We start from the raw sequence: 17,119 nt of genomic DNA on the forward strand, positions 1-17,119 counted from the left end.
TCATTATTTTTACCTAGCTCTAAATAATGGATCTACATTGACATTTCTACTCATTAGATTGCTGAACAAAGTCTCTTCAGGCAGTTAATACAAAACTACTGAGCATTATGGAAGAGAAAATCACTGGTGGCAGTAGATGAAAACAGGAGCCATTTAATTTACACTTTCTGAAAAGGTCAGGAGTGCCAGGGTACTATTTCTGCTTGGCAGTTCCCACTTTCTATTGAGAAAAACAGCAATTTGAGTTTAAAAGAGAGACAGTTTGTTCTTCTGACGGGCTCCCCCATTTTTCTCACTCTGTAATATAAACCCTTACCTCACTTTAGATCTTTTAAAGCAGGCTCTCCAGCAGTAACTTAAGCCAGCTGAGTTTGGGTTAAGTCCTGCCTTCTTCCAATGCTCTGTCATGTAGACCCATACACGAGCACCAATCTTGGTGCTCGTACAGCCAGGCTACAAGCCAGTTCAGAGACCGAGTCAACCAAAAGCCCATCACTTTATGAAAGAAGTCAGTTTTTGGCTGGCTCAGTTCCCTGAATCGTCTTGCAGCCTAGCAGCGTAAGTGCTAGCACAGGGGAAAGGCCCATGGTCAGCCCAACGAGACTGAACTGCCAAGGAACTGCACAAGAAGCGTTCACACCATCCAGCTTCCCTACAGTCTGAACAGTCCCTTCCCTGGAGTGATGCTCGAGGGATATCCCTCCACTAGAGAAGGCAGACAATAATTGGAGGAGTAGATAATAAATACCTTCAGTAACACAGAATTAATACACAGCTAGTGAACATATAAGAACATAGCTAGTATCAGTCTATCGCAGACTATATAAAACACTGCCACGCTTCCTTTTAATTCACTGCCCTTTTTAACGATTTAATGTTCTTTCAAGCAAAGCTGTGAACAAAAAGAAATCACGAATATTTCACACCCTTGTAAAGCTTCTTCCCCATTCATTTCCTTTGCAGGTTGCAGCAACAAGATGAAAAGACTAATTGGTGAGACCCCTACCACCAAATACTCTGTCTGTGTCCAGGAGGGTCTGTTGCAAAGGTCTGTAATCAGATTAACACTTACTGGTTACTGGCGTTGCATTGTTTGGCGTGTCAGCTCGCAAGTACTGTGTCGTCTGTGTGGAAGGTTGGGATAAACCTTGTGAGCTACTGCTGTCACTAATGCTGTTTTAAAACAAAAATGGACATGGAACATGACTGCTTGCCACTGTAATAAATTCAAAATTAACATATCAAAGTTAAAGATTTTCCAGGCTAGACTTTGAAAGAATGGCATTTCTAAAGTCTCTCACACATTAAAATGTATGTCAGGTAATTAAAAAATCTTAGCCCTCCTGTCCTTTGAGTGTGAACAACTTCCTCCTATTTGTTTTGCAGAATTTGCTCTATTTTCCAGCACTTTTTCCCCCACTTTTGAAAAATCAAGGTGACAAAACATTTATTGCAAGAACCACCCTGTCATACCAGAAACAACAAAACTATTATATTCCAGAGAAGACTTGTAAGCATTTGTTTCGTGGTACCAACATCCCACTGAGAATCAACAACTATAAAAGTTTGAAAGCAGTAGCCTGAGCCAAATAACACCCTGCAAAGCTTATCTAGCTTTTTCAGCCAGAGTGATCTCGTCTTGCTTGCTCTGGGCATGCCAGCTGCTAGCTCTATCTGCTGCCCTTTAGTTCCTGGGCAGGAGCAAATATCAAAAAGATATTCCCTAGTTCACTGCTGCAAACAGTTGCTTGCCCTGTACCACTGTCCCTGTCTCAGCTCTCTTTTACAGACCAAACTGCCCTAGTCTACTTTGTCATTCCTCTCTCTAAGGATACTTGTTGTCCCTTCCAGGGCCACCTACAATGTGCTTTTGAGATATTTTCTTTGGGTAGAAGGACCATAGCTGCATGTAGCATTCAAGAGCCAGGCAAACCATAGCTTAACCGTAGCAGGATGTTTTCTGTCTTATCCTCATAGAGAAAATCCTACAAAAGGAGTTGTTGTGGCAGTAATGGCGTAAGAACAGGTGAGAAAGCAGGCAAAGGCAGTACCTGTTACTAGCTCAGATGACAGGGCCGGAAGAAGCTTTTTTGATCTCCCTCCCAAACACACACAAACATCCCCCCTTTTTTGAAACTTAAAAGCTTCTCCACTTCTGCTGACTGTATCGGGAAAACAAAGAAGAGATTGGTTTTGGGTATAACCCTCTGCCTTGCCAAATAATCAACATTCCATTTGCTTCTTGGGCTGTTACTGAGCACTGACCAAGCAGTGCTAGCCATCCTTGCAGGATTTTTAGACATGCTTGGTGATGCCCTCAAGGACAGCTGTTAGTTTTGAAGCAAGACTTCCTTTAAAAAAAAGAAAGCCACATCAACACTTCCCCATTATCCTGTAATCATAGATGCACCTACTGAATTTTTTCTTTAGAACAGAATCTACTAATTCTCACAATACAAACATCAGGCTTACTGATTTATAGCTGGCCTTGATCTCTGGAAACCTTTTTAAAAGTTATTCCCACATTCACTGTCTTCCAGGTGTAGGGTTTCAGCATAGTTTTTAGCATGAGGTTAAAAGCCACCATTGGTGGCCTACCTACTCCACTTTAACTTCCTTTAGAGTTTTTGAATGAATATTCTCTGGTGCTGGCAACTTATTACTGCTCATTTTAACTGTTTGCACTATTGCATCTACAAGCTGCTTCAATATGATCCATCCTCCAGCAAGTTCCCCGGAAAGAAGCGTCCTGGCATGGTCACTGCATTAAACACTGATGGGGAACTTGAATTTCATTTTCCTGCTATGGCTGGAAACTCCTTTTGTAACTTGATCACCTACTAGCTCTACAGATTCCTTTGGCTGGCTTCCTGCTGCAAGAAAGTTTGAAAAAGGAATTATTCTTTTTATGCCTACTGCAAGTTTGAAAAACTACGTTTTTGGTTGACTTCATTCTGGTTTTCAGGTTTAACTTGCTCATGTTTATGAGCTTTCTTAGTTTTCTCACTTGCATACTACGTCAGCTTTTTCACCAATGCCTTCTTGCTTTTAATAACCTCCATTATCCTGCTGTTAAGCCATGCCAACTTTCCTTGGCACTTTTTCAAGTGCCTTTGATAGGAGGTATGCAAGCATTTGCTCTGAACTTTCAATACAATGTTCTTAAATAGTCCATGTGCAGCCTTAAACTCAGCTGCCTGGTTTTAGCTTCTGTTTAACAACCTTCCTCATTTTTATTTAGTTCTGGTTTTTGAAATTAAGAGCAACAGCCTCTGTTGCTCCTGGGAGGTCGTTAATCATAATGACGTTATCATCTTTGATTCAGAACCCCTTTACAGCAGCGTTTTGAGCTTGTTATTCGAAACCAAAGCAAAACTTGTTTCTTGTCTCACGAGTTCCTTGGCTAGTTGCTACATCAAGCAGTCACTGATCATACGGAATGCTAGTGCGTAACATCGGGGCTCAATTATAACACTGAACCAGTTTCTCAGCCAAGCACTGAAACATCACCTCACAGTCTCTTTGCTGGCTCCTGTGCACGCTGCCCGTTCTGAAAACACACTCCGCAGATCCTGATTTTCAGGCACATTTTGCCTCTCTGTTACACCTCTGCTACCATACTAGTTGACCAGAGCTGTTATCCAGAAGCCCATCCAAAGTTTTGTCAGCTCAGGCACCCTCAGGCTCATAAAATAAGTCATCACATGGCTCTCTGAAGAACTAAATCCCACTATCTGCACAAACTTCACAGAAATTATCAGAAAGCCATATACTGATTTAGAGCAAATTCTTTAATACCTGCAAACCACAGAGTATTAACATGAGATTAATTTTTAGCTTGTATCTCCACAGAAATCAAGTACAATGGAGTGGATGAAAGGAAATTTGATCACACTGCTAGGCTGAGACAGTCTCTTGTAGATGACACTATTTACGCACTCTGTATGTAATGCTTTTCCTTTTTGAATTAAAGCAAGCTGCACATCCTTTTAACACCTTCTATTGATTAAAAACCCTCAGTAGACAATTAGGCACAAACGAATTGAGGAAAGCTGACAAGTCTTTTGGTTAGATAATGAGGCCTTGAGAAACCATTACTACTTACTACACTGACACCCCCTAAAAACCAAGTGGTCTGGGACACCAGAGGAATAAATGGCAGAAAGAAAAACAGAAAGAAACAGATGAATGGATAGAGAGGAAGATGAAAAGACAGAGCTACTCTGAGAGGCTGCAGGCAGGAACAGAAACAGTTCAAGATATCCTTTCAACTGGGGTGACCACCCACGGGCCCGACTGTTTTCCAGAGTATTCAGTTTCAAAACTGCCTGCTTCTGAACAGTTGCATCTGATGCAGCTTGTTCACACAGCCTCAGCAGAGCCTCAGTCCACCTGCTCCTTCAGCCTCCCTTCCGCCTCAGTGTTTAATCCCCGCTCAGCTGACCGTACTGCCCTTGGGTTCACATTACAAGTCCTTTTCACATGCACGTGCCAATTTGGTTTTTCTGGATTGAAAATGCATTTGAGAACGAGCCCATTTTCAGCTTTATAACCAAAGTTGTAATCCCCAGACTTTACCCTAAGGCCAAAGCGAATACTGGTAAATCAATCAAAATAGAGAAAACTGAAATTCAATCTCCTGCAGAAGTCAGTAAAAAACAAGTATTTTCAGCATGCCCAGGTATCTATCAAGTTTTCCTTCAATCCTGACAATCCCTGTAGATCTGATGCTGTCCAAATTTCCCCACTGTGTGTCCTCCACACAACTACTCTGGCAAAAACCCAACAGCCACAATCCTCCCACCCCATAAACAGCAGAGCACCTGCAACTGCAGCCTTTCTGCAGTATAGCACTTACCACAACTCTGCACAGGTAGTAATTGTTACAGCTTGACATCACGAGCAGAAATTGCAAGTTACTACAGAGTGCCCATTTTGAGACCAGAAGGCCCACAAATCTCAGTAAATGTGTCCCAGAAATGCACTTGAAAAGCTTGAATACATACCTGTCATCCAACTCTATCCTTTTCATGCTGTGGAGATGCAAGACAGCTAATATTATTGCCACCAGGAATATAACAGCACAGCACACACCTACACTGATATAAAACACACGGGTAGAAGTGGTGGGAGCTGCGTTTACAGGATCGACTGAAATAGAAAGGTGAAAAGTTACTGAACCTTTCTCAAAAAACCCAAACCAAAAAAAAAAAAAAAAAAAGAAAACAAAAACCCCCCAACAAACCCCACAACAAACTACATTTTGTTAGTTCCCAGCAGGCTGACATGTCAGGAGGGCAGTGCTGCTGTCCCCAGACTCGCCCCCGGTGCCCTGCCACCCAGGTCTGGCAGGAGCAGGGAGCAGCAGCCAGCCCGCAGAGGCAGACCATGGTAACCCCCAGAAGAGTGGGCACGACAGTTCCTGCTGCAGCAAAGCAGGGCAGGGCCCAGAAAGCCACTCGATGCCTCCATTTATTTACTGGGACAAAAGGAGGGTTCCTACCGAAGGATAAAACCTAGCCAGGAACCTCCTAAAATGGTCTTGTTGGTCCTCCTGGTTCTACCTCGCACAACCCCTCGATCCTCCTCCATGGCCTCCCATGCTGCAAACACAGCAGGAGCATGGGCAAACTCGGCCTCCAGCTCAGCTGAGCCCCAAGGCATAGACTTGCTAGTTGGGGCTGGAAGAGCAGGAGTCACCTGCACACCAGGTCACACACCAATACAGTAAATAAAATGAGACCTATACCTAGGTGCAGTGTGATAGTGGTGCTTACTCACTGACCGAATGTGCCAGAGCACACAACTTCAGCTTCTCCTCCTGATTTCAGGGTATGATGGGTGGATTACGGCCCCCTGACCTGAATCCTAACGCAGCAGTGTTAACAGGGCAGTTAATCCTCTTTCTCAAAAGAATCTCAACTGCAGTTTTATGGCAAAATTCTGCAGTTGCACCTTGGCAGCAGAGGGCTGTCTGCTGGGCTGGCCTTCAGCTGGTGCTAAACAGCAACATGGGTAGAAGAACTGGAGGAAGGGGCAGGAGCCCTAGCTATCCCCAGTTTTAAATCACACATTGTGGAGAACAATTGCCCTGGAAGAGACAGCGGGTGGTAAAGAGAAAACTGAGCAATGCACTCCACTGCTTTCCAAAAGCATTTTGGCAAAAATGTTTACATTTTGAGTACTACAGAGGTTGAGCAGAGTCAGTCGATGATATTTCCAGCTAGAAGAGGAGTAAAAGAAACTACCTCATCCTATTCATTCAATACCAACAAGTTAAAACAGCAAACCAGACAGGTCCTAAAAATCAAGAAAATAGATCAGAGTCATGTACAGAAACCAGAGCCCCTAAGACATGACAAAAAAAGTTGTTAGGAGACTTGGAATAGGATTTTTTCCTCTTCACTAGTATATATTCCCAGTTAAAATAATTAATTAGAAAAAAAAATCCCATTAAAACACTGGGTATAGTACAGACTACCTGGGGAGCGTTTTCATAGGGAAAGCTGTGAACTTTCTGTAAACAGAAAGGACATCACAAGTTTTTCAGTTTTTTTTTTTTTACAACCGAAGTAAGACGTACACTCAGAATTACTTACAGATAGCCTTGCTGCTGTTTTTATCAGATGTTGGAGATTTTACTTCTGGTTCAAGCTCTAAACACGAGAGATGAGAGAAGACCATTAAATTTGGTATACATTTATTATTGTAGCCCTTCACAGGAAGTCAATTGCCTCATTTACGGAAAAACAAATCTGCTTTTCCAAATAGGTGAGCTGACTTAAAAACTATAGTTATCTCTAGATTTCCATTTTAAATACCTAACCACTGTATAATAAAAATACATGGGTCAGATACATTTCACCGCTGATACACATGTTCATTGAGGCCATGCTTGAACCCACTGAATCTATCTACCTCAAAAAAACCCTCTGGCTTGTCCACCAAAGTCCAAAGCAGCAGACAGTAGAAAGAGGAGGTGCAGAGTATGTGAGCGTATGCTAGGACACTAAACAACAAAGACCTCACAGAATCTGTTACTACAGGATAGAAAATAATTTCTTGAATGTTCAATCAATACTACCCTGACCTTTTGGAAGAAATTCTGGCTCCAGTCTAATGCTACTCTTCCTAGGAAGAAGTTAGAGATGCAGCCACGGGCAATGTGCCTTCTCAGCTGATACTACAGTCATGAGTGTTTTAAAACTGAAGGATGAAAAAGGTAATGCCTATTTAAAGACTTATAAATATGGAACAAAAGGCACAAGGACAATACTCAGGTTCCTGTGTGAAAGTAGTCCTTTAGATAAATCTTCATTAAGCTTACTATGAGTCTGGTCACTAAGAGGAATAGTGCAAATCAAGGGAATGCAGGTTGTGGAGATGACTTCAGATGAACCTCACTGAGGATTCGCACGCAGTTAAAGCAATATAATGGATTTCTGTGGCTGCAAAGGCGCAGTTCCATTTGCACATCCCCCTTCCTGCTCCCAGTTGTGAGGAGCTGCCTCCTCCCTGGCACAGCCCCTTCCGACTCCTTGGTAAGCCAGTTCAGCCTGATAAACTTGTGAAAAAGTAATCCAGGGGAGGGGAAATCTGAGAGTTTTTCTTTTTTTTCCACACCACCCCCCCGCTTTTTTACACTTTAGGAGGAACTATTACGAATGCCTTAAGCAAAACCGCTAGCAAGTTCCTGCATATTTTTAACTTTTGTACTAAATCAAATCAGAAATCCCCAGATGCTCTATACCAATCAACACACATCAAAAAAAGTCACTGACACTTTTATGAACCCACAGAAACGTGATCTTTGTAAGAATCACTTCTGCATAATTTAGGAAGTGGCCCTATCTCACACACCCTGATAACAGTGTAGCGCCTATAGAAACCTCCTCTCCCCATTCAATAGCTCAATAAACTATGAATGCATAAGCAGTGCGGACTTCCCCACTTAGAACATTTGAAAAAGTACCTAGGAAAATATGAAATAAAGGTAAAAATGTCAACATTATCAGCCAGACCTCCATTTTCACTAGAAAGAGAGATACATTTCAAATTAAGAATGATCTTCCCGTAACATCAGTGCAAGGAACATTAAGTATCACAACATTATGTGCCAAAAAGCCATGCTAGCTCTTTCACCCACACCTTCCAGAAGTTCATCCTTAGACATTCATACTCAAGAGAAGTGACAAACTCCCCTCTGAAAAGCCAACTACTGTCCTCAAAGGCTCCAATTAAACTGAACAGTGCCAGGAGGACCATGTAAATAGAGAGGTGGCCATCCTCAAACACTGCCTGAGAACAGGACAGCATTTTTAAGGAGGATACAGTTCTTGGGATTCTCCAAAATAATTTTCTTCTGATGCCTATGAAAATACTTCTAGGAAGCAGCAACAGGAGATAGTAACAATCCAAGAACAAACTGTGCTTCTAGATTCCCAACTCAAAACAAGAAGAGTCAATCTGGGATTTATGAAGTCTGCATTATCTACCAAGATCATTTTGTACTCCAAGTCTGAAAGACTAACAGCTGCTTACATTCACTAAATAGCCAATTTTAAGTTTATCACAATTTATAAACTAAGTAGATTTTGTTGGTAATTCTTAGAACAATTTGAATATTCAGAGTGCTGCAGTTTTGAGGAAAATAGTTTCTTCCTTCCAAGCACAACAGAGAAAATGCTTTTTGCTATGTATGTAAAAAGGTCAGTCAATGCAGCAAAACACTTGGGGAATTTGTTCATCCATCAGCTTCTGCTTTTACCAAAAGTCCCCATTCGTCTCTGAAAGGCAAAATTTTACCTGACTTCTTCCTATCCTCTCCAACATTCACTCTCGGGGACTGTTACTCATGTCCTGGATCATATCCCTTCCCACTCCTTTTTCCTATCATACTTTAACACTAAAAGCTTTTTCATATTTGAAACTTAATGTCTTACTTCTGTAGCACATTTTCCTTCGTTTGAAATTTAAAACTGTGATGTTTTTAGATGAATTTATTGTCAAGTTGAGCTGCATTAATATTGTGACCTCAGAGTCGAGTCTGCCAGTGCAGGAGAGTTCGACACGAAACACTGCAAACAGACAACAAATAGGCATTACAGTTAAGCTTGAGCACTTCTCAGACATTGTCATGAAAGACTATTTAAATGATAAGGGTCTTTTTAAGTGATGTTTATAATGTACATTTTTAAAGAACTTGCTATTAAGAAATGCTATTTTAGCCTTTATGCCTTGTAATTTCAGACAACTATTAACACATTAAAGGGCATAGATTTTAAATGCATTTATGTGAGTTATATTAAAAGTTTACAGATTACTAAAATTGTATCTGTGGATAAGTGACCATTAGCCATCTGTTAGCATTGTAGTTAAAGTGCTGTCACAAGACAAACCTCCAGAAAATCTAGTTTTCCTCATTGCTTTTTCAAATGCTATGAAGGCTAGCTTTTTTCACAACCATTAAGTATTTTGGTCTCTGCAAATCTGACTGGCATCAAAGCTTAAACTAATATGAACTATTTACTTTCTAGCTTATATACCAGTATTATTTATGCCAACAAAGCAGACAGAACAAGCCTAATTCTCCAGCATCTGCTTTCACAAAAAAATGGTACAAAACCAAAACATCAATGTATATTTTATTGCCCTTGGAATATCTAACAGAGTACAAAGAACCATAGCTGAATGAGCAAGGAATGATTATCACTTGCACATTTCCTGAAACAAATAAAATTGTTTCTAGTATAAATTCTATGGAGGAGCTAATATGTATTCAAAAGAGTCTTCTCAGTTTTAAAACTTACCATAAATACTTTAATGTATTAACAACTTCCACAGATCTTGAAATGTCATCTCTATAGGCTAGAGAAATTAAAAGGCGTGGATTTTAAAATCCATGCAATTGCTAATGATTAGTGTTGAAAGGGAACAGGAACCTTGTGCGTGTACATACACGTAAAAAACATCATGTTTCCTTTCCAGGAAAATCTCTATCCTCCACTAAACAAGGGGAAAAAAATATTACTTTCAGACCAATAGTCTCAATCTGTAATACCCTTTTAGCAATGTCATAACTGTTGCAGCAGGTCTATAAACACATTATGTTTAATAGAGAAAAATGATGCTCTTACGCAACACTATACACATTTTGGAAAAAACAAAGTACCACCAGAAAGCATTATTAGTATGAGCACTAGCTGTGCACTTTCAGGGGGTGGGGAGTTTACCTGAAAGGGTGCGAGGAACTTCTCCTTGTAGAGAAATGTTGGCCTGGGGCATAGCCATAGCCATGGGATTATCTACCTGAAATCCCAGTTTATACTCAACCTGTAACAATAGTTGGGAGATGGAAAACATGTAAGAAATCTCTACAGTAAAAAGAAATGCTACATACCTTTTTGTAATTCTTGAAATTAAAAAACTGTATCTTATTTTCAAAGAATGTTGGTGATTTTAGGTGTCCAAATTCAAGGTTTCTTTTATAAAGTCTAAATATCAGACTTCTGTGACAGTTCAAATTAAGAAAGCCGAAACAGAAGCCACTCTTGAAATCATTCTTGAAAATTTGGGGCAGAATTTAAAGTGCTGTATTAAAAAAAAAAAAACAAACCAAAAAAAACCCACACCACACCACAAACCTCACTTGCCGATACTTTTAAACTTACTTGTTCAAAAGCCGGCTTGTTAAAACCGAACAAATTCAAAAAACTCCCCCTCCTCTAGTCAGTTTATAAACTACACAGCCAAAATTGCTTACAAAGTTTATTCAACTATAGTCAAGATTTTGCTTCCACTTAAGAAGCTGATTCTGCGAATATTCATTCAAAAAAGTACAGGACCTATTGTAACTAAGTCATAAGCTCCTGTTGGAAATTCATCCTATCCCTCCACACGCAGTTGAATGAATTTGGTTTGACTTTGTTTGCCCCATTAGTTTCTTATTTTTTCCCTTTTTAAAACATAATAGGATACATTTACGTTATCAATTTATTTTTCAGTCAAGATGCCAAGGGTAGAAACATAACCCAGTTTCTGAGTTCCTATAAACTGCACTACACCCATCCTGCAAAGTTAGCACAGAAGACGCCGAGCAGTGCAATCACAGTAATGGAAACAGGGCTACACAAGCTCAAAAATTCCTATTCAAAATTCACAGACAGGCCCAAGAAAACTCAGGGCAGGGACAGTGATGCAGGTAGCTCATAGCTGAAGTTGTAACAACAAGGAAACTCCTTCCAAGGTCCTATTCAAATGCAAGTGACTGAACTGCCTGTGAAAGTGGAATGCATATCAAGTAGAAGGGCTGGCTTGCACTGTCCCCAATTTATGACAGCGGTTGCTGCATGCTCCAGCCATGGCAGTTAAGTGAAATAAAAATCCCTTTCCACTTAATTGGTGCTCGGTAATAACATACTAGATGCTACTTTTATAGGGTCTTCTTGTCTCGAAATGTATGTTTCTAGGAATCTCTAAAACATAATTGCTCTGCATTTGATTTCCAGAGGCTTCAGTTCATGGCTGCCCCTTCAATGCACCACCAGAAGAGATTCCATATCCAGTGGCTTGTGTATGTAGCTTGCTAGAAGCAAGAAGTACAAAATACTTCAAAAGAAGTGCTTAACCTTTCTAAAACAAGAAAGGAACAGTTTGCATACATATTATTTTAACTTATTGCCTGCAATCATATAAATAATTCTTTTGCTCCTAGCATATGTTAATTTTGGCAAAGAAAAAAAGCCATTGAATTATAACAGTGGTACTCGCTAAGCAATACAGATCATGCATCAAGAATTCAAACACAGAAGTTATGCCTGCTTACCTTGGATTTAGCATGCCAGCTGAAGTGAAGATTATTGGTCTCGCTGGGTATTAAGAGATTGAAGGACAATGCATAGTGATTAACCACATCATTCCTCACGTAAGACAACTCTGCATCAAGACCTGTAATGAGAAAGAAAAGAGTAAGACGGGGAAGAACAGAACCAGCAGTAACACACCAGAGCAAACAACTCCCAGTACCACCAGCTCCACTGGTATTTGAATATTTAAGCAAATACTTCCTCAAGTCCATAAATTCAATTGCAGGTTTGGAGATCAATGCTCATGCACATCAGCATTAAAAAGAGTGCTTCAAATTCTTACAAACCAACAATTTCAGAGAGATGCCGCAGCCTAATAAACAGGTAAAAGTTGGAATGTAATGGAAGAAAAAATGACTTTTCATACAATCCTCCAAAAGAGTCATTATGGACTCTCCTGAATGTATCCCTGTCTGCTTCTGAGAATCACGGGTCCAGCTTTGCTTTTATTTACAACCGTGTACACTCAAAACAAACTGCTTTGGATTATCAGCTTATTAACTGCAGGTAATTCTTCCTGGAATAGCTCACTTCTTGAGCTGAGACATATAAGCACTAACATATTAACTTCAAGGTAATTGGATCATAACACAAAGCACATAATGAGAGGAGGAATGACATTTGTACACCAAGTAATATTAGTATTTTATGTCTACCCTTTGCTTTCTGGACTTTTAAATAAGCCTAGATAATTGAAAGACCCACAAAACCATTCACTACAGAGCACTAAGGTGCATCTTCCTAAATAAGACGCATACTCTGATATTAAAAATACTGAAGCTGCTATTATCTTTTGCGGCACACATTCCAAGGTCACACTGAATACGGGGTAGGACCCTACAGCTTGCCCTGGGTGTCATTAGCATTAATAGTAAAGTAAGCACTACAAGTTAACCCCCTTCCCTGCAGCTGTAAAATTAATCCCAGCTCCATATCCTCAGGACAAAACCATACTGTATTTGTAATCAGTACCATTTTGTCTCGTCTCATACAGCTTCTCCTCCATTGCTCCCAGTTAAACACTATCCGGACTCAACAATATCATAGAATAGTTTGGGTTGGAAGTGACCTTTAAAGGTCATCTAGTCCAACCCCCTGCCATGGGCAGGGGCATCTTCAACTAGATCAGGTTGCTCAGAGCCCCGTCCAACCTGGCCTTGAATGTTCCCAGGGATGGGGCATCTACCACCTCTCTGGGCAACCTGCGCCAGTGTTTTACCACCCTCATCGTAAAAAATTTCATCCTTATATCTAGTCTAAATACTCTAATATATTGACATGCTAAGAGAACAACTGAGCAAATCAGACACAGGTGCACACTCCAAGCATGACCTACGCAGAGGGAACTGAGTTCAATTAAAGTATTCACAGTACAATTGGGAACATAAATAATGGAGTTATGTTTATTATGGCTAGAAAGTCAAGAAAACTGGAGAGGCTGTGACTCCAAGATGACAGCATTTAAGGCATCCTGAAGTTATTCCAAGAATCTAGGGAATCATGTAAGTTGTTTTTTGTTTGGTTGTTTTGGGTTTTTTTAAGGAAAAAAAAAAATCAAAGATAACTGTCGAACTGTGTAGACAAGCTACATTTGAAGAAAGGGAGAATTAGCTTGAGAGCAATAATTCCTCCTATTTAGTGCAAAAACTGGTCACAGATCAGTGCAAAGCGATAAGCATTCTCTTATTCCAGAACGTGGTTTAATCCACCTTGTTTTCACAAGATATAGAAATGCAGCCAAGACATTCCTCTTCATTCTTGTTGCTGATAACCACTTTTACTCCCTGCTGGCTCATTAGCGTCCTGAAACTTAATCAAAACCCAAGAGTATATCGTCACAGATACTGGGGGGGGGGCGAGGGGGAGAACCCTACAGACTGGATGCACGAAAGGAATCAACAGAACGAAGTAATCCCAGGGAGAAACGCTGTCAAACAAGATCTTGACCAGAAAAAGATGCAGGTGATGCCTTAAGTGCTAATGTAATCAGCCTGAGACAGTATATAAAAAAAAGTTAAACCTTTCTTATCCAATTTGTCCATATTTCCACTCAATAATAAATGGCAAATGCAAAAGCATATCCACCAGTAAAATAGGGAGGAAGGGGAAGCACAAACAAACCCCTTGAAACAAAATAAAACTTTGAAAACACATAAAAGAAACAGCAAACTTCCAAAATAGCTTGCCCAGATAATTTTTACTGTGTGCATGAAATGTACCTCGGATTTAGACAACATGGAAGGAGCGTGGAGAAGAGCTCACAACTATCAGACACTTGCCATTAGATCCCATCAAGAAGATGGGAAGCTTTATGGGCATAAACGTACTAAAGTACTCAAATCAAACCCAGTAAGTATTAAGTTATTAAAAAAAAAAAATTTAGGAGGACAAAAGGATTAGCAGTTGAAACAATTAAACTGGAGCAATGAAACTGCTTTTGGAATAAAGAAAACCTTCTCTTGCTGATAAATGGTCACACCAGCAGTTAGAGGTTCACAAAAACAACATTTCAGACCTTGTAACACCATGAGATTTTCAAGGTGATAATCCTTGATTTAATATAAATTTCGTAAAGAAACTGGTCATAGAAATCAAATGGGTACACAGCAGTAAAACTGCCTGTTATAAAAACCAGCCTTTATAACAGCAATGTAAAAGGCAATCCTAATTGCAGCTGTCAAGCATATATATCTTGACGTGCAATAATATCTAAAGGTGTACAAAACCAAATTACCCTACAGAAGATCAATCAAATCTTTAAGTTTTAATAGTGGTACAACACTGAGTAATTTGATTATACAGACCACTAATGTTTTAATGCCTGTACTGCCAGAAAAAGCTAAACACTAACAGATGATGCTAATTATATGAATTTAAACAGCATCATGTAAGAGCAGCATGAGAATCAATGTCAAGTTTTATTGCTTCAAAAAATTATACTCTCATTAAAAGACTGGCATATAAAAATAATTTTAAAGGTTTTGTAGTATAGCTCTTAACTCAAAAAAGGCAGAACATTGCTTGGCTTAGTATCCCATTTCTATCAGGGGTCTACAGAAAATGCATATGGAAGAATATAAAACCGAAGTAAATACACAGTGACACTTAGACCAGTAGATTTTCCATGCTTCTAGTGTTTGTGGACCACAAACTTCCTAAACTAATAGGTAGTATCTTCCAACAGCATCTCACTAGATTTTTTTTTTTTTTTCCTATGAATTTGGATAAATGCTTTCTCAAACCCTGAAACTGATAGATACATACTTGGGAAGTGTCAGTGTTTCAATACTGTATGGTATTTTTTCCTTTTAAGTTTAACAATTAAAACATTTCCTCTATAGCACATCTTTTCCCAACAACGAACTACAAACAAAATTCAATTTGCCATCACAGCTAAGAACCTGTGTCCACACCAAACAAGCAACCTCCCATCTCCCTACTTCCAATCTGCCACAGTATAGTTTTGCTTCTGGACCATCCTTCCATCCCGAATTTTTCATCCCCTCGCTGCCACCCCCACCTCAATCCTGAATTCCTGAAGCACCTTGTCTATATAATTTATCTCAATCAAGCCAGCAAAATACACAAAAAAAATTGCAGTTGAACCTGCCAGTCAAAAAAAGCACCTCGCCTGTGCTCCGGGCAGGCAGCCAGGCAGGAAGGTGTGTTCTGCCTGACAAAGGAGCCCAGGTGCCGATCACCAGCGACGCCGGGAGCTGCACCACATCCCAGCCGTAAGGGAGGGCACTGCGAAGGTATGTGCAGGTAAGGAATCCTGCAGGGCACTGCGGCAAACAGCAGCGAAAGCCAGAGCCGTAGCTCACTGATCGGTTGCATGATCTGAGCATTCTTGACGCAGGCTGCCATCGCTTCGCTCGCCGCATTCCTGGGCTTTCTCCATTTTGCAAGTCTTCCACCTAGAGGAAGAGAAAATTGCCCCATACCCACAGAAATTGGGCAATGCTGCAGCACCGTGCGTGCTCAAGAGCTCCACAGCAGGTAGACTCCAGACTTCTACAGTTAGTAGATTTTAGCCAAGATAAGGTATGCTTTTCTCAACACCACATGGGTTGCACAGGTTAAATTCTCACCAAGAAAAACCACGGCACAGCCTGCCAGGCTCCAAAAGCCCTGTGCTGCTGAAGACAGAGGACGAGTATACTGCTGCAAACATGCTGGGCAGATCACATCCTACACCTCTCTTCCCACAAGTTTGGCTCAAGAGAGCAATGATCAGCCTCGGTGAAATGTCAAACGGGTTCAGCTATCTTCACTGTCAAACAGGTTCAGTTATGTTCACTGAGTATTGGCTGTGAGCTACCTCTACTCAATCAGATACTCTGTTCCTTGTTATCTACATACCTTTTTACACACGATGAAATGGTGCCTCCTCACTGCTTAGATCTCCAGACTGATTAAGTGCTATTATTAACTCTCTCTGGAGTAGACATTAAAAATGGTTAAGAAGTTTGCAGAAAACACTTTAGGCTCCTTTAAGTCTAACTCAGAATTGCTTTAATTCCGCATTTCACCTTTTTTCTTCAGACATGCATACTTATACCTGCCTTGCAATGTTCCTTATTTAAACCTTCAGCAAGCCAAAGTTCAAGGAGTCAAGCTGGCACTATGCGGGGAGAAAAAAAAAGTGGGGGAACACTCCTCAGTCAGTTTAACTCCCTGAACTAGCGAGGGTGCTCAGGAGCACTCCATGTGGAGGGCAAGACTGCAGCAGCACTAACTTAGACGGAGCTTATATTAAAATAGTACCTTATCCAGATAGTCTAGGGTTTTTTTCAAAGCGTGCTTTGGGCATAGGTAGCTTCAAAAAATCGTATCAAATTAAGCAAGTCACTGTCGATACACAGTCTAAACCAGCGACTTCTATTTTTTACTTTTTTAAAATGTGTAAATCTCTTTCAAACACAGTAGCAGCGGAAGATGTAATCAGCCTACATAGCAGGTTGCTGACGAAAAGAAGATAGAAACAAGGTTTGTTTTCCCAATTGTTTCAGATTTTAAGAATACTTAGTAAACTACTCAACTACTACACTAAAACCTACTGACTGGTGGGGAGGGAGGGAAAATGTAATTCTGCAAGATGTCGGGTTCCTCTTAAGGTGTTGAACGCTTTCGCCACCTTGCACTTTAAGAAGCGCAAATACACCAGCATCCTGTAACAAACCCAAATTGGTATGTAATGTTTTATGTCACATATGGAATGATAAAAGGAGAAAACAGGTGGCTCTAGAAGAAAA

At 40.4% G+C, this 17,119-nt stretch overlaps 1 protein-coding gene across 1 annotated transcript; it reads right to left on the reverse strand.

Moving 5' to 3' along the window:
• Positions 1–1,072: 1,072 nt before the first annotated feature.
• On the reverse strand, positions 1,073–15,731 carry LOC104081139 (tyrosine-protein kinase RYK-like; the record flags this gene model as incomplete). The annotated part of the gene is made up of 7 exons (XM_009583761.1): positions 15,491–15,731; positions 11,825–11,946; positions 10,233–10,332; positions 8,943–9,077; positions 6,600–6,656; positions 5,007–5,151; positions 1,073–1,173 (listed from the first exon to the last, which is right to left on the reverse strand). Coding segments are annotated over exons 1-7 (901 nt in total), but the record flags the coding sequence as incomplete, so codon positions are not given.
• Positions 15,732–17,119: the final 1,388 nt, after the last annotated feature.

The sequence above is a fragment of the Fulmarus glacialis genome, unplaced genomic scaffold (genome assembly GCF_000690835.1).
Source record: "Fulmarus glacialis isolate BGI_N327 unplaced genomic scaffold, ASM69083v1 scaffold19678, whole genome shotgun sequence".
In the NCBI taxonomy this organism is placed as follows: domain Eukaryota; kingdom Metazoa; phylum Chordata; class Aves; order Procellariiformes; family Procellariidae; genus Fulmarus; species Fulmarus glacialis.